The 18,341-nt window shown below is 46.1% G+C and overlaps 1 protein-coding gene across 1 annotated transcript in view; it reads left to right on the forward strand.

Annotated features, from left to right (window-relative positions):
• LOC311127375 (argininosuccinate synthase-like) overlaps nucleotides 1-10,417 on the forward strand; it is a 50,097-nt gene extending 39,680 nt beyond the window's left edge. Inside the window, exons 12-15 of the mRNA XM_084159219.1 lie at nucleotides 6,619-6,750; nucleotides 8,193-8,349; nucleotides 10,035-10,100; nucleotides 10,193-10,417. Coding sequence (XP_084015345.1) covers nucleotides 6,619-6,750; nucleotides 8,193-8,349; nucleotides 10,035-10,100; nucleotides 10,193-10,241 — 404 coding nt within the window. The 3' untranslated portion in view covers nucleotides 10,242-10,417. The remainder of the gene's footprint in view (nucleotides 1-6,618; nucleotides 6,751-8,192; nucleotides 8,350-10,034; nucleotides 10,101-10,192) is intronic.
• Nucleotides 10,418-18,341: the final 7,924 nt, after the last annotated feature.

An 18,341-nucleotide genomic window follows, 5' to 3' on the forward strand; every position in this document is an offset into this window, starting at 1 on the left:
ACAGTGTAGTCCATCCCTGCCTCGAAAACACAGGTCTGGGGAGAACAGTGTAGTCCATCCCTGCCTCGAAAACACAGGTCTGGGGAGCACAGTGTAGTCCATCCCTGCCTCGAAAACACAGGTCTGGGGAGCACAGTGTAGTCCATCCCTGCCTCGAAAACACAGGTCTGGGGAGAACAGTGTAGTCCATCCCTGCCTCGAAAACACAGGTCTGGGGAGAACAGTGTAGTCCATCCCTGCCTCGAAAACACAGGTCTGGGGAGCACAGTGTAGTCCATCCCTGCCTCGAAAACACAGGTCTGGGGAGAACAGTGTAGTCCATCCCTGCCTCGAAAACACAGGTCTGGGGAGAACAGTGTAGTCCATCCCTGCCTCGAAAACACAGGTCTGGGGAGAACAGTGTAGTCCATCCCTGCCTCGAAAACACAGGTCTGGGGAGCACAGTGTAGTCCATCCCTGCCTCGAAAACACAGGTCTGGGGAGAACAGTGTAGTCCATCCCTGCCTCGAAAACACAGGTCTGGGGAGAACAGTGTAGTCCATCCCTGCCTCGAAAACACAGGTCTGGGGAGCACCACATGAGAGAGAGAGGTCACAAAACACTGCACTAAATCACACACAAGAAAAGTGTGTGCAAACAAAACACGGGCCTTTAATACAGGGGATATACAGACTGAATAGACTCATATACACAACGTATATCCTACACTACACACACACTTGCATATACAGACCCATTACGCATGCTCTCATGCGCAACAAACATACACAGAGAGAGACAATAGGAGTGTGTTTACCGTGATCCAGGGTGGAGGAAAATCATCTGGTTGTCGTCAGGCATGGTGTTGGCACAGCAACTGTTTGAGATCACACTGGGACAATACCTCCTCCCACTGGTTTGGTAACTACGCCAACACAACATGTACATCGACATTGAGGCAGGTGGAGGGATACATATGTGCTGAGTTGTGTAAGGCACAAGATGAGTTAGGGAACACCCATGACCCCAAAAGCCTTAGAAGAAAGTTATGTCAAGGTCAAAGGTGACTCACAGGTCCAAACTTGGCGTCCTCTGCCTCGTAGGTCGTAGGTGTAGTTGTCCAGGGTGATGAAGTAAAAGCCTGACTCCACCTTGTCAGACATATGTTCTCTACACACACACTGACCTGTCTCCTGAGAACAACTGCAGTGAGAGGGTACAAAATAGCAAATGTCATAACTTTTGAACTCCAATTGAACTCTTAACATCCTAGTGTTGCATTGAAGGTAACAGTCCATTTAAAGACTGCTGCTGTATCAACCGAGGCAACTATGGATAATCATTTAACCAAATGAGTGATAACATACTATGTGGGACTTAGGCGAGCTGTACCAATCCACGCCACTCATCAGTCAGTATGGCTCAGTGTTGAACAGCCTGCTGTCATTTCATGCCCAACCCTTGTTGTGGAGCGCTATCCTCCTATAGATTCACTTTATCCCTTACCTAACCTACTTGTACACATTCAGTATAGAACCATCCTCTGTATAGAACAATATTTCTAACCAAATAGACTTCAGTTGGTCAAAGTCAATAAAATGTAATCGTCTCTGTGACTAATAATAATGCCTCCATACAGCGTCAAAGTACAACTAATTATTAAGTTACAGGGGTGATTGATAGAAGTCATGGTTACCTGCAGGAAGTCACCGGAGTGCTGTGCATAGAGGAGAGCCAAGGTACTTGGAACAGAGTGGACTCCTGCATCTCCTATCTCTGTCAGCTATGCAGAGAACAACTTCCCCACCAGTGGAGGCTGCTGAGGGGAGGACGGCTCATAATAATGGCTGGAACGGAGCGAATGTAATGGCATCAAACACATGGAAACCATGTTTGATGTATTTGATAACATCCCACTTATTCTGCTCCAGCCATTACCAGGAGCCCGTCCTCCCCAATTAAGGTGCCGCCAACCTCCTGTTCCCCAACACATAGTGAAAGTGGGCCTGCACGGAGAGGGATGGAGAGAGAGAGAAGATGGTTGGAGGTCATTCTCTTTTATTGTAACTGCACAAAAATTGCCAGAGTAAAAGTAATCAAGACTGTATCTCAAAGGATGCAGTGAGGGCCTTCCCTGTATGTTATCACCCTGCCTCTCCCTCCCAGTCATGCTGGTCACATTCCTCCTTCCATACTAACCCCTTTGGTAAAAACCAAAGATACTGGTAACTTATGTGGTTAAACGTTAATTAACTAGCTGCTACCTGACGCAAACCTAGCTTGCCTAATCAATAGCCTGCTTTAATAACAGAAGACCAAATAACTAGCTAACTACTTACATTTCAATATTGAAATCATAGTTGGTTAGGTTCTCTACTGAAAAACTATCGCGCTTACCTTTTTGTCGGCCATCGTCCCTACTTCACCATCACCTTGCCTTTCATCGTCAAAATCCGGTTTCCACTTGATAACAACCACATAGTAAAAATTCCACATAGTAAAAATTGACTTTATCGTAAAAATTGAAAAAAAAAAAACTAAAATTAGCTTTTTGGTCTTGATTTAACGTTAGGGTTAGGCATATGGTTAGCAGTGTTGTTGTTAGGGTTATGTTTTAAATCAGATTTTAAAAAGAGATTGTAGAAATAGGCTGAATTTAGTCATAATAATGATGCATTTGTGACTGTGTTCACTAACTAATGACGACCATGTTCATTGGCTAGAATCTTGACCTCTAATAAAATGATAGTTAAAGGTTGCAAGAGCAAGATTTTTTGGGGTGTGAAGAGAAATCCATGTGGGGATGCGATGTATTTATGAGAGCGCAGTAACTTCTGAGTCTTGACATGTATTAAGTGTCTCTGCAAAACAAAACAAAAATCTCTGCCCTCGAATTTAATAGTTTGCGTGCGGCAATGATGTTCTGCTCACTCAGTCACGTTTGCGATTTAAATTTAATTTGCGCGCCCCCGCTGCCTGTGCGCTCGCCGGACGCATCCTCTGCTCGCTCGACCACTGGCTCTCCAGTGTTTGCTTGCTCAAAGACGTTTAATCTTTGTCGACAGCGCCATCTCGCGCGCAATGGACTGATTTGACAGCATAAGGAAGCAATTTTAGTGTACGTGGGCTGGATTCCCAAAGGCATGCACCAGCTCAGCCCAGGTAGGGTTAATGATTAGTCTTAACCCCTCTACCCCCTCTAGCAGAGTTGGCCTAGAGACAGAGAAACTGTTTAAAAGATTAATGCCTGGAAATCACTGGCCTTTTGTCTGCCTAAATTTAACTAAGCCATGGTTGGTTTAGCTAAGGTAAGATAGGCTAGCTTAGACAAATGAACACTAAAAGGCTAACTGCTGAATTTTGGGTGCTTAAGGTAAATTGGGTTAGAGGGCAGTTTTAACTGTTTTATCAGATGGTGACAGCAGAAATTGCCCTGTTTTGCCATATGTTGCCCTCTCCACTAAACCCAGTCTTAGTGGCTCAGATTGCCACTTTTTGAGGTTTAGATGATTAGTAGTTTTGCTAAGTCCTCTTTTGGGCAGCCGGTGCTGTGTAAATGCTTCTCAATTTTCAGATTATGTTTGGGTCCCCCATCCCCTCTCACCTTCAGGTAGGCTACATCTAAGACAATAATTGTATAGAACTTAGAAAGGTACTCTTTTAACAACACTCAATGTAAGGCCCATCCACAGATGTGAAATCACAGAGACTGAAGTAATGGAAAAGGATGAAGGGCTTCCACCACAGGAATATCATCCTTCAATCTATTCTGTTAATGCTGCCTATGCATGCAAACCGTAGTTGATTAAACAGAGATGTCCCAGTGGTTTAGCATATTTGGAGAAACATATAAACTCTGCTCTTCTTTCCTCTGCTCCTGTCTCATTTTTTGGCATTATTTTCTTCTCCTCCTTCACCTCATAAGACAGACCGCTGAGTGACTGCTTCATTTCTCTTGTCACCCCCCTCTCCCCCCTCCGTCCCCCTCAACAGTGCAATAGGGGTAAATTGCAGGGTAGGGAGAGCCCGGGTCCTAGATCTGGGCAGGTGGGGGCTTCCTACCCTGTCATTTGCCCACGACAGGCTCATTCTGAATGGGGTGAGATACCGTGGTGCTGACCTGTCTGTCAGCCACAGTGGAGGAGGGTGAAGATGGCTGGTGCCTAATAGAGCTGTCTGAGTTGAGTTGGTCCTGGAAGGAAGGACGATGAGGTTATCATGGACACAGGAAACGCCATGGCCCCCAAGTTCTGATGGAGCAGAATATAAGATATACTTTATGTCCACGCGAGATAGAAATGTATTTTGTTTTTTTATCCAACCCCCCGATATACATACATACATTCAGTGGCCAGTTTATTAGGTACACCAAAATATACTCTACAAAAATATAAACGCAACATGTAAAGTGTTGGTCCCATGTTTCATGAGCTGAAATAAAATATCCCTGAGATTTTCCATATTCACAAAAAGCTTATTTCTCAAATGTTGTGCACAAATTTGTTTACATCCCTGTTAGTGAACATTTCTCCTTTGCCAAGATAATCCATCCACCTGACAGGTGTGGCATATCAAGAAGCTGATTAAACAGCATGATCATTACACAGGTGCACCTTGTGCTGGGGAAAATAAAAGGCCACTCTAAAATGTGCAGTTTTGTCACACAACACAATGCCACAGATGTCTCAAGTTTTGGGGGAGTGTACAATTGGCATGCTGACTGCAGGAATGTCCACCAAAGCTGTTGCCAGAGAATTGTATGTTTGTTTCTCTATCATAAGCCACTTCCAACGTCGTTTTAGAGAATTTGGCAGTACGTCCTACCGGCCTCACAACTGGAGGCCACGTGTAACCACGCCAGCCCAGGACCTCCACATCCGTCTTCTTCACCTGCGGGATCGTCTGAGACCAGCCACCCGAACAGCTGATAAAACTGTGGGTTTGCACAACCGAATAATTTCTGCACAAACTGTCAGAAACCGTCTCAGGGAAGCACATCTGCGTGCTTGTCGTCCTCACCAGGGTCTTGACCTGACAGCAGTTCGGCGTCGTAACCGACTTCAGTGGGCAAATGCTCACCTTCGATGGCCACTGGCACGCTGGAGAATTGTGCTCTTCACGGTTGAATCCCGGTTTCAACTGTACCGGGCAGATGACAGACCGCGTGTGGGCGAGCAGTTTGCTGATGTCAATGTTGTGAACAGAGTGCCCCATGGTGGCGGTGGGGTTATGGTATGGGCAGGCATAAGCTACGGACAATGAACACAATTGCATTTTATCAATGGCAATTTGAATGCACAGAGATACCGTGATGAGATCCCAAGGCCCATTGTTGTGCCGTTCGTCCGCCACCATCACCTCATGTTTCAGCATAATAATGCACGGCCCCATGTCGCAAGGATATGTACACAATTCCTGGAAGCTGAAAATGTCCCAGTTCTTCCATGGCCTGCATACTCACCAGACATGTCACTCATTGAGCATGTTTGGGATGCTCTGGATCGACGTGTACGACAACGTGTTCCAGTTCCCGCCAATATCCAGCATCTTCACACAGCCATTGAAGAGGAGTGGGACAACATTCCACAGACCACAATCAACAGCCTGATCAACTCCATGCGAAGGAGATGTGTTGTGCTGCATGAGTCAAAAGGTAGTCACACCAGATACTGACTGTTTTTTTGATCCACGCCCCTACCTTTTTAAAAAAGGTATCTGTATTCCCAGTCATGTGAAATCCATATATTAGGGCCTAATGAATGTATTTAAATGACTGATTTCCTTATATGGACTGTAACTCAGTAAAATCTTTGAAATTGTTGCATGTTGCGTTTTTTATATTTTTGTTCAGTGTAGGTGATGGGAGTGGAACCCGGCGTGGTCGTCTGCTGTAATAGCCCATCCGTGACAAGGACCGACGAGTTGTGTGTTCCGAGATGCCGTTCTGCACACCACTGTTGTACTTGCGCCGTTATTTGCCTGTTTGTGGCCCTCCTGTTAGCTTGCACGATTCTTGCCATTCTCGTTCGACCTCTCATCAATGAGCTGTTTTCGCCCACAGGACTGACGCTGACTGGATGTTTTTTGTTTGCCCTTGCACCATTCTCTGTAAACCCTAGACACTGTCGTGCATGAAAAGCCTAGGAGGTCGGCCATTTCTGAGATACTGGAACCGGCGCGCCTGGCACCGATGATCATACCACGCTCAAAGTCACTTAGGTCACTCGTTTTGCCCGTTCTAAAGTTCAATCGACCAGTAACTGAATTCCTCGATGCCTGTTTGCCTGCTTTATATAGCAAGCCACGGCCATGTGACTCACTGTCTTTAGGAGTGAGCCATTTTCGTGAACGGTGTACGTAATAAACTGGCCCCTGAGTGTACACACAAACACACATCAGGTTGGAGAAGCTGAAGCAGAGGGCAGCCGCAGTGCAATGAGCAGTTTTTAGGGGTTTAAGTTCCTTGCTCAAGGGAACATCAGCTGTAGGTGGCACCTGAGATATTGATGCCAACAACCCTTCGGTTGCCCCCCCTCCCCCGTCAGCACTGGGATTCGATTCACTATTTTGAAAGGCAATGTGTCTCTACACCTTTTCTTCCTCACCTTGTTCTGTGTGTATGTTTGTGTGCTCCCCCAGGTATCTATGAGACCCCAGGAGGCACCATCCTCTACCACGCTCACCTGGACATAGAGACCTTCACCATGGACCGAGAGGTCAGGAGGATCAAACAGGGCCTGGGAGTCAAGTTCTCTGAGATGCTTTACAACGGTACGTTTGGAGAATACCGCAAGTTAAACCCCAAACATTAAAACAATGCTCACATAACATTCAGAAATGGTGGATTGGGCAAGGGGTGGGCAATCACAAAATGATTGGTCAAAAGCTGTCTCTATCCAGCCTTATATAATTTCCCCTTGCTTTCAAATCACCTTACATTGATGATAAATAGGTTAAATTATGCAAAATACATAACAATGTGTAGCACCCACCTGACATGGGTGACGAATGGCAGACGGCAGCCATTTTGTGCCAGAACACCTCACACAGTGGTCATCACGGTGATTGATAGGTGAGGAATGACTGTGTCACTAGAAGTGGTGTGTTGTGTATCTCTGTGACTGAATGACTGCGGCCTAGCTGCCTGTCCGCCTGGCTCAGGTGTCCTAATCCCCCAGCCTGCCTGTCCCCCGGCTGGCCTGCCTTCATCCCTATAATAGCATCACAGCCATTAGAGACTGATTACTGAGCCACTGCAATTAAACCCTCATGGGAGGAGGGAGCTGGCCATGCAGAGAGACCAGGGAGAGTGAGCGCCACCGAGGTACAGGCGCTAGCTAGCACCCTCCAAAAGGGGGGCATAAATTAAACTCATTATGGTCTTAAAGCTTGAAATACCACTGTCTCGGCTTGGTCCTTACGTGGCCCACTGCATGTGCCAAAGGCACAGAGGATTCACTAAACAAAACAGCGAGAGATGACAGCTGTGGCTGGATCCATCCACTCAGTCCTGTCCTGACTGTATGATACTCACCCCAGTGCAGATTCAGTGGGAAGAGAAAGGGTGAGCGGGTTGTTCTTACATTTACATTTTAGTCATTTAGCAGACGCTCTTATCCAGAGCGACTTACATCAGCAATTAGGGTTAAGTGCCTTGCTTAAGGGCACATCGACAGATTTTTCACCTAGTCGGCTCGGGGATTAGAACCAGCGACCTTTCGGTTACTGGCACAACGCTCTTACCCACTAAGCTACCTGCATCCCCGGCACTATTCTTGGGATGGAGATAGCTAGTGAGGTGGAAGGGCATGGAAAAGCGAGCAAGCCACCCCATGGAGATGGTCTTATTTACCCTCTACCGCCCCACCCATCACCCCCCCTCGTCCAGATGTCCCTCAGCCAGACAGAACAGATCACCTGGGTAGGGCAAGACTGGGGAGGAGGGGGAGGGGTGTGAGCTTTACCTGGAGCGATGGGACGAGCACTAACATGAGGGGTGTAATGGGAGGAGAAAGGAGGATGGGGTTGAGGGGGGTGGGGGGGTCACAAATGTGCACCATTGAGTCAGGCTTCTAATGGGGGCTTAAGGAAGCCCATAACATCCCTGTGAGCTGGAGTTGGTAGGAGAGGAGTGGGGGGCTGCTTTCCTCCGTTCATGAAACCAAGTGTCCCTTTATCTAAAATCGAATTCCTTATTTCCTTGTTGTCCCCAGGTTTCTGGTACAGTCCGGAGTGTGAGTTTGTGCGGCACTGCATAGACAAGTCCCAGGAGAGCGTGGAGGGCAAGGTGCAACTGTCTGTCTTCAAGGGCCAGGTCTACATCCTGGGCCGTGAGTCGCCCAAATCACTCTACAACGAGGAACTGGTCAGGTAAGGACCTATAGCATTGTGTGCATGCCCATTAGCTCTGGCTCTGGGTACAGTATAATCATATATGCAGTATCTCCATTGTTTTCTCGGGTCACTTGGCTTCGTCCTCCACTGACCCCACACCAACAATAAATGGACACTGGCTACAACGACATCAGAGTGTGGAGCAGGGGTGTCAAGCTCAATTTCTGGAGGGCCCTCTCCTCTCCGCCCCCCCCCCCCCCCCCCCCCAATGGCCTTTTAGCTGTGGAAAAGTGAGTCCATTCAGGCCCCTGACCCCCCATGCCCTCTATACCCCCTGGGCTGGCTTAGTGCTGACCCAAGCAAAGCCCCCATATGCCCCCTTCTATCTCCCAGCCACAGCTAATGGCATTTCCAGCCAATGGAGAAGAGAGCTCTGCTTTTAGGGCCAAAGCACAGGTTTCATGCTAGTTAAGCAGGGGGAGGTGTGCAGCTGAGAGCTCGACCGCTCTCTCTCTTTCATACACACACACACACACACAATCACTCTCACACGCACACACTCGATCTCTGTCTCTCTCTCTCTCTCTCACACACACACACACACACACACTCCTGTTGGATTTGACGTCGGAGGGACTGAGTGTTGGGTTGCACTGGAGGAGTCCTTAAGGGCACTATTCTGAGGTAACAGATGGGCTGAGTGTCCTGTGAATGATCCCATTGTGGCCCAAAGTCTACTTATACCACCTGAAGAACTGCCCCGCTCTCACACACACACACCATTTAACCCTCCAAACCCAGGCTTAGACTGTAAGACCCTGGCGGCCGGCTAGCTGCATCTTCTCAACAGTGTCATTAATACAGTGGTACGGCACCACACACGCTGCATTGATCTGGGACAAATGTCACAATGTTGCCTGATAGGTGTTGGAAACCAGCTTCCACAGCCATTCAACGTCCCATAGACGCCACTCATAAGATGGTAGTTAGTTAGACAGGGAGCCTTGTTTTGAGAGTAGTTGATGGCATCTGCTTTTCTTCTCTCTGTGTCATCTTTATTCTGTCGTTCTTTGATTTCCTCCTGCGCGGTTTGTCTCTGAAGGATGAGTGCAGGTCTTAGATTAGCAGCTGGGGCTCAGTGGAGGAGGAGCAAAGGGTGGGAGGGGGTCAGCGCTGCAGGTAGAAATGACTGTAATTACCTAGAGCACATACACACTCTCTCTCACACCTTTACAAATACACACACGGAGAAGGAGAAAGGACCGAGCCACAAGAGGCCTATATAATAGAATATGTTCACAGGCACCATGGTTACATCACAGGAGTTGCTTACAAAAGAGTGGTTACAGACAGAAAAACATCAGGTTAAATCAATTTCCTCTACATTTAATCTACTTAGGAGTTGATACACAACTGGGATGTTGTCTACAACTGACTTGTGTGCCTGTTTGTCTGTGTATTTGTGGTAGTTTTTTCCTCTGAAATCACAAACATAAATAGCAAATGCATTGAGACAAATCAATTTCACATTTTACAAAGAGTGGAACATCAATGATACAATTATTCCTGTGGTTAAAAATGTAATTCACCATTCTACGTCTCCTGTGGGCTAGACGGGTGTTGAATCACTTGTTCAGCTGAGAATAATCAGTTGTATGAGCTATTTCCCAACCACATAAACCTACACACTAACTTGCCTTACACCCCTCTTCTTTCCCCAGTATGGACGTGCAGGGCGACTACGACCCGTGTGACGCCTCTGGATTCATCAAGATCAATGCTGTCAGGTCTGTGTCCAAATAAGTAGAACATTTTCAAGAAGGCTTCTTGAGTGTTAACTGTGTTTTTTGTTGTCAATTAACTAACTCTCTCACTGCAGGCTAAGGGAGTACCACCGTTTGCTGGGTGAAGCTCGATCCAAGCACTAAGCAGTCGGCCTTGGACCATCTTCTCTCTCTCTCTCTCTCCACTGTGTCTTCAGCAGCTTTAGACTTCCCAATGTGTACTCTGTCATCCATCTAGCCTTACCAGAGAAGTGCTCTAGTTGAATATTTCATATTAGGAGGTGTTACAGTAGGTTCTAATAAAACATATTTGGATCATTTGAAGTGTCTATTGCTGTCACACTTTAATGTTGTGCTTTAGAGAGTAAATGAAAATGCTTACATTGACTCAGTATATTTGATGTGTCGTTTTGGCACAACAGTCATATCAGTCACTAAACCCTAAACCTCAACTACATCTCAGAATGAATAATGTGGAAATTGAGCAAGTTGAGGAGACTAAACTGCTTGGAGTAACCCTGGATTGTAGACTGTAATGGTCAAAGCATATTGATACAGTAGTACTCCCGAGTGGCGCAGTGGTCTAAGGCACTGCATCGCAGTGCTAACTGTGCCACTAGAGATCCTGGTTCGAATCCAGGCTCTGTCGTAGCTGGCCGTGACCGGGAGACCCATGGGGCGGCGCACAATTGGCCCAGCGTCGTCCAGGGTAGGGGAGGGAATGGCCAGCAGGGATGTAGCTCAGTTGGTAGAGCATGGCGTTTGCAACGCCAGGGTTGTGGGTTCGATTCCCACGGGGGGCCAGTATGAAAAATAAAAAATGTATGCACTCACTAACTGTAAGTCGCTCTGGATAAGAGCATCTGCTAAATGACTAAAATGTAAATGTAGTGAAGATGGGGAGAAGTATGTCCATAATTAAGCACTGCTCTGCCTTCTTAACAACACTATCAACAAGGCAGGTCCTACAGGCCCTAGTTTTGTCGTACCTAGACTACTGTTCAGTAGTGTGGTCAGGTGCCACAAAGAGGGACTTGGGAAGATTGCAGTTGGCTCAGAACAGGGTAGCACGGCTGGCCCTTAAAAGTACATGGAGAGCTAACATTAATGACATGCATGTCAGTCTCTCCTGGCTCAGAGTGGAAGAGAGATTGACTTCATCACTGCTTGTTTTTGTAAGAGGTGTTGACAAGCTGAATGTACCGAGCTGTCTGTTTAAACTACTATCACGGAAACTCATGCATACCCCACAAGACATGCCACCAGAGGTCTCTTCACAGTCCCCAAGTCCAGAACAGACTATGGGAGGCGCACAGTACTACATAGAGCCATGACTACATGGAACTCTATTCCACATCAGGTAACTGATGCAAGCAGAATAATCAGATTTTTTTTTAAACAGGTAAAAATGCACCTTATGGAACAACTGGGACCGTGAAGAGACACACACAAGGGTATAGACACATGCATACGCACACACTGTGATATTGTTGTATGGTGGTATTAAACATTTTGTATTGTAGATAGGTAGTGGTGTAATAATGTCATATGATGTACTGTTTTATATTTTGTTTTATATGTAATGTAAGTGCTTTAATATGTTTGGACCCCAGGAAAAGTACCTGTTGCCTTGGCAGCAGCTAATGGGGATCCCTAATTTTCTTCACGTTTGAGAAAATGGACACACTAAAGCTCACTTCAGGGCTGCATGTTTGTCTTTGTTTATAGATGTTCTGTGAGGGGGTTCAGGGTATCTGGGAAGCTGTATATGTTAACAGTATACAGTGAGGGAAAAAAGTATTTGATCCCCTGCTGATTTTGTACATTTGCCCACTGACAAAGAAATGATCAGTCTATAATTTTAATGGTAGGTTTATTTGAACAGTGAGAGACAGAATAACAACAAAAAAATCCAGAAAAACACATGTCAAAAATGTTATAAATTGATATGCATTTTAATGAGGGACATAAGTATTTGACCCCCTCTCAATCAGAAAGATTTCTGGCTCCCAGGTGTCTTTTATACAGGTAATGAGCTGAGATTAGGAGCACACTCTTAAAGGGAGTGCTCCTAATCTCAGCTTGTTACCTGTATAAAAGACACCTGTCCACAAAAGCAATCAATCAATCAGATTCCAAACTCTCCACCATGGCCAAGACCAAAGAGCTCTCCAAGGATGTCAGGGACAAGATTGTAGACCTACACAAGGCTGGAATGGGCTACAAGACCATCGCCAAGCAGCTTGGTGAGAAGGTGACAACAGTTGGTGCGATTATTCGCAAACGGAAGAAACACAAAATAACTGTCAATCTTCCTCGGCCTGGGGCTCCATGGAAGATCTCACCTCGTGGAGTTGCAATGATCATGAGAATGGTGAGGAATCAGCCCAGAACTACACGGGAGGATCTTGTCAATGTTCTTAAGGCAGCTGGGACCATAGTCACCAAGAAAACAATTGGTAACACACTACGCCGTGAAGGACTGAAATCCTGCAGCGCCCGCAAGGTCCCCCTGCTCAAGAAAGCACATATACAGGGCCGTCTGAAGTTTGCCAATGAACATCTGAATGATTCAGAGGAGAACTGGGTGAAAGTGTTAGTGGTCAGATGAGACCAAAATCGAGCTCTTTGGCATCAACTCAACTCACCGTGTTTGGAGGAGGAGGAATGCTGCCTATGACCCCAAGAACACCATCCCCACCGTCAAACATGGAGGTGGAAACATTATGCTTTGGGGGTGTTTTTCTGCCAAGGGGACAGGACAACTTCACCGCATCAAAGGGACAATGGACAGGGCCATGTACCGTCAAATCTTGGGTGAGAACCTCCTTCCCTCAGCTAGGGCATTGAAATTGGGTCGTGGATGGGTATTCCAGCATGACAATGACCCAAAACACACGGCCAAGGATACAAAGGAGTGGCTCAAGAAGAAGCACATTAAGGTCCTGGAGTGGCCTAGCCAGTCTCCAGACCTTAATCCCATAGAAAATCTGTGGAGGGAGCTGAAGGTTCGAGTTGCCAAACGTCAGCCTCGAAACCTTAATGACTTGGAGAAGATCTGCAAAGAGGAGTGGAACAAAATCCCTCCTGAGATGTGTGCAAACCTGGTGGCCAACTACAAGAAACGTCTGACCTCTGTGATTGCCAACAAGGGTTTTGCCACCAAGTACTAAGTCATGTTTTGCAGAGGGGTCAAATACTTATTTCCCTCATTAAAATGCAAATCAATTTATAACATTTCTGACATGCGTTTTTCTGGATTTTTTTGTTGTTATTCTGTCTCTCACTGTTCAAATAAACCTACCATTAAAATTATAGACTGATCATGTCTTTGTCAGTGGGCAAACGTACAAAATCAGCAGGGGATCAAATACTTTTTTCCCTCACTGTATGAAGCTGTTGCCTAGTGGGAGGTTGGTTGGTTGCACTGGTGTGTTTGGGCCTTGTTGCTAGGCTAGCTGCCATCTACTGTAGTGGAAGTGATGAGGCTATTTCAGAGCTGTGATGGCACGACTGGAGTGGAAGGAGAGGTCAATTGGCTGTAGATGTATACCATGCTCAGCATTTGTGCTCTGTTCATCCAAGCTGCATATAGACCGACAGCCTGGAAGGGACAAACATATTATGCTTATACACTGAGTGTGCAAAAGATTTCCATGACATAGACCTGACCAGGTGAATCCAGGTGAAAGCTATGATACCTTATTAATGTCACTTTTTAAATCCACTTCAATCAGCGTAGATGAAGGGGAGTAGACGCGTTAAATAAGGATTATGAAACAATTGAGACATGGTTTGGGTATGTGTGCCATTCAGAGGGTGAATGGGCAAGACAAAAGATTTAAGTGCCTTTGAAAGAGGTATGGTAGTTGGTGCCAGGCGCACTGGTTTGAGTGTGTCAAGAACTGCAACGCTGCTGGGTTTTTCACGCTCAACAGTTTCCCGTGTGTATCAAGAATGGTCCTCTACCCAAAGGACATTCAGCCAACTTGACACAACTGGGAAGCATTGGAGTCATCATGGGCCAGCATCCCTGTGGAATTCTTTTGACACCTTGTAGAGTCCATGCCCCGACGAATTGTTGCAGTTAAATTATGACTTCTCTCTGAGTCTCTCCAGTGACATAGATGTGCGTGTCTCACTGCAGAATCAATGTTAAACGATTGAATTTAAACAAACTGCTTTTAAAGTAAGTGTTTTTAAAGTAAGGCCGGCCTGAGCCTGAGGTAGACCCAGGATGGAGCCCTCCTGCTGGGCTTAATGGCCGTTGGGGATCCTTGGGTTCTTTCAGTCCCACCAGAACCCCTCAGCCCCGCTCAATTACACCACAGGCGTCTCAGTCTGCCTGGTCGATTACCAGCTAGCCCTGGCATTTAGAGACACGTGCATACGTTCAGCAGGTCGCCTGTAATCACTGGCCTTTTGGGGGGGGGGGGGAAGAATTGCTTGTGCAGAAAATGAAGGTATTCAGATTAGCCAGTGAAGCTGAAGGAGAAAGGATGGTAGGGTAGTTCGACTGTCACTCTAAATCTGTGGTCTGTGGTGGGAGCTCAGAATAGCTCTGTGTGGGGGGAAGATGGTTCTGACCTTTCACCTTTGTGTCTTACCCAGGTCATTAGTCATATAAATGAAGCAGATTGACATCATGTGAACATACTCAGCTAGGTGTGTGTGCGTGTGTGAGAGAGCGAGAGTGGTGGAGAGCTGTGATCAATGTGGCAGCAGTCAATCTGCCGCAGTTCAGAGCAAAGAGCACTAGCCTGTCCAAGGATTGGATGACATGACAACGACCTGGGCAGTGTGTACCGTATGGGTGTGTGTTGCCTGTGTTGTCTCATGTTCCAGCGCCAGCCAGCCTCCTGCTCCGCCCGCCTGCGGCTCCACAGCTACCTGCGGCTTGGCCAGGTATGAAAGTGGCGACACCTGACCAAGGGAATTAATCATCCTTGACCCTAAGTCAATTACCCCTCATTACCCACTCTGTGTCGGCCTCTCCAGGGAGCAGCGCCACAATGGGACGACATGAAAGTCAACGGCGTCACTGAATGGAGCCCTGTCGGTCTCTTCAGGAGCCGACCTTTACTCTGTCACTCTCACGGCACACAAAAGCCACCATTGTTCCCAGGTTACTGTGGCCTCTTGAGACAGAGCCTCTAGTGTTCTGTGACAGAGAGGGTGCACTGGTGCAGGTGATTTGTCTCCGATGTTGCGAAGTTTGTGAACTACATGGACTGTAGTCCAATTTGTAGCTGCAATATATAAAATTGATTTCAAATTATATATAATTCATCTGTACCTGCTCTAAGAAATAACTGAAAGAGAAACCGTATATCTTGAATCAAGTCATCCTCACGACTATAAACGAAAGTTAATGGCAAACACTAACAGTAAAGACAGGAGTTTATTAAACACAGAAGATGAGTATTCTCTAACAATTTCTTGGGTCATTCAATCCTAGCCTACCGTCTGAAGGAGTCTGGGGTCCCAGGTTCACTGACCTCTGCTCTAAACGTCAGACAGCACAAAAGAAACTGGAACAATAACAGTCCACAGGTCGTCAATTACCTGCAATTAGAATGCAAGTCAGGTCCCGTCATTATGGTGAACCTGTAACCTAAGACCACAGACCCATATTCCTGTATTATGTCTGTAGTGCACTTCACCCTGGGACTGAGTGGTAGACCCTGCATCACCTGCGTCCACAGTTCCCTGCTATACACCTTGAATGGTGGTTGTAGCGCAAGAGTAATGTTTTTTCCCTTCCCTGTGTTCTCTCCATCTGCACTGAGGTAGTCTCTTGTGACAGACGAAAACATGAAGAGGCCATTAGTTACACAAGCTTTGGTTCTGAGTGCCGAGTAAATTGGCACTGAGGAAGGAACTGGATTGGTGAAATCAAATTAACAATATGCATTTACCTTATTGCCTTCACCTATCCTGGGTTTACAGAACATAGCAAATGAAGATGAGGGGAAATGCACCAAAATACACTGAATACAAATATAAACGAAACATGTAAAGTGTTGGTCCCATGTTTCATGAGCTGAAATAAAAGATCCCAGAAATGTTCCATATGCACAAAAAGCTTATTTCTCTCATTTTGTGCACAAATATGTTTACATCCCTGTTAGTGAACGTTTCTCCTTTGCCAAGATAATCCATCCACCTGACAGGTGTGGCATATCAAGAAGCTGATTAAACAGCATGATCATTACGCAGGTGCACCTTGTGCTGGGGACAAAGGGCCACTCTAAAATGTGCAGTTTTGTCACACAACACAATGCCACAGATGTCTCAAGTTTTGAGGGAGCGTGCAAATGGCATGCTGACTGCAGGAATGTCCACCAGAGCTGTTGCCAGATAATTGAATGTTAATTTCTCTACCATAAGCCACCTCCAACGTTGTTGTCGAGAATTTGGCAGTACGTCCAACCGGCCTCACAACTGCAGACCACATATATAGTGTCATGTGGGCGAGCGGTTTGCTGATGTCAATGTTGTGAACAGAGTGCCCCATTGTGGCAGTGGGGTTATGGTATGGGCAGGCATAAGCTACACACAATGAACACAATTGCATTTTATCTATGGCAATTTGAATGCACAGAGATACTGTATCGAGATCCTGAGGCCCATTGTTGTGCCATTCATCTGCCGCTATCACCTCATGTTCCAGCACAATTCCTGGAAGCTGAAAATGTCCCGACATGTTTGGGATGCTCTGGATCGACGTGTACGACAGCGTGTTCCAGTTCCCGCCAATATCCAGCAACTTCGCACAGCCATTGAAGAGGAGTGGAACAGCATTCCACAGGCCACAAGCAACAGCCTGATCAACTCTATGCGAAGGAGATGAGTCGCGCTTCATGAGGCAAATGGTGGTCACACCAGATACTGACTGGTTTTCAGATCCCCGCCACTACCTTTTTGCATATCTGTATTCCTAGTCATGGGAAATGCATAGATTAGGGCCTAATGAATGTATTTCAATTGACTGATTTCCTCATATGAACTGTAACTCAATAAAATCTTTGAAATTGTTGCATGTTGCGCTTATATTTTTGTTCAGTGTAATATGTATGTAACCTAACCCTCAATGTTATGAAACCAATGTGTATGACATAATGCAATGCATAGCATGTAGTGCAAATGAGTCCATCAATATTTTAGAATGTGAAACCAATTCCACCTGGTTGAGACTACAGTGTAATGCTCCCTGATTCCAGCACCAGAGGGGTTAACAACGGCCCCCAGAGGGTTTCCCAGTAAGCTAATGGGCCAGGAAAAGACGATGAGGTCATCCTCTCACTGCAGAGTGAGTCAACAGGCCGAGACACACCACAGATTGGTTCTGACTATTACTATGTACTGTTGCCACTGTGTAAAGTGGAACCACTGGGATTAACGGATGTAGGCACTAGGTGACTTAATCCCACTTTACTGGGATGAGATATGAGGATGGTACAAGGATGTGTCATGTGACACCAAAGATGTCTTGCCAACTCCACCGATACGTTCGACTAATGAGTCACAGTATGTTTAATGTAAAGCAAACCCAGGCTATGAAAGTGGATCAGATAACTTTGAGGAACATATAGCAGCCTCTCCTTTTGCGGTGCTTACTCTTTTAGACTGTAGGCCTACCTAGCTGTCTAATATGAATGGATCCTGTGTTCACGGCTGTTCAGACAGACTGTGGTTTCTGGTGTCAATGGACATTGGTACAGTATGTTCCTCTCTCCAGGATCTATAAACAGATGGGGGGCCGTTATGGTCAAAGTCTTTGTTTGGGCAAAGCCAGTGATGAAATATTGATGGAAAAATATAAATATTTTGCCTAGTACTTAATGTTGCTCATCATGGGTGTTTGGGATTCCCTGTCTCCTGTTACAGCCAGTGAGATGCCCCATCCTGTACCACTCCACCATTCACTAGTAGACGTATGGGGTCGGGGCTAATCGATAGCCTTTTACAATGCCAGATAAAGTTACCAAACTGTCTATTGGTCTACTAAAATAACTCCAAAAACATATGTTGGGAAGTTTGGTAGATTCACAATGTGGGCTCTCACTAAAACTGCACAGAATGTCCATTTTGTATTCCATCATCTGCAAAAGAATATCCAACACATTTTCTTAACTTCCCATCGTTACAGTATAGTATTATAACAATATTATGTATACCTACCTGCTGTCTACTCCACTCCATTCATACCTCTTTTTTCCTCTTTGTCACAACATTGTTAGT

This window comes from Coregonus lavaretus, assembly GCF_964263955.1.
Source record: "Coregonus lavaretus genome assembly, chromosome: 4".
Lineage (NCBI taxonomy): Eukaryota > Metazoa > Chordata > Actinopteri > Salmoniformes > Salmonidae > Coregonus > Coregonus lavaretus.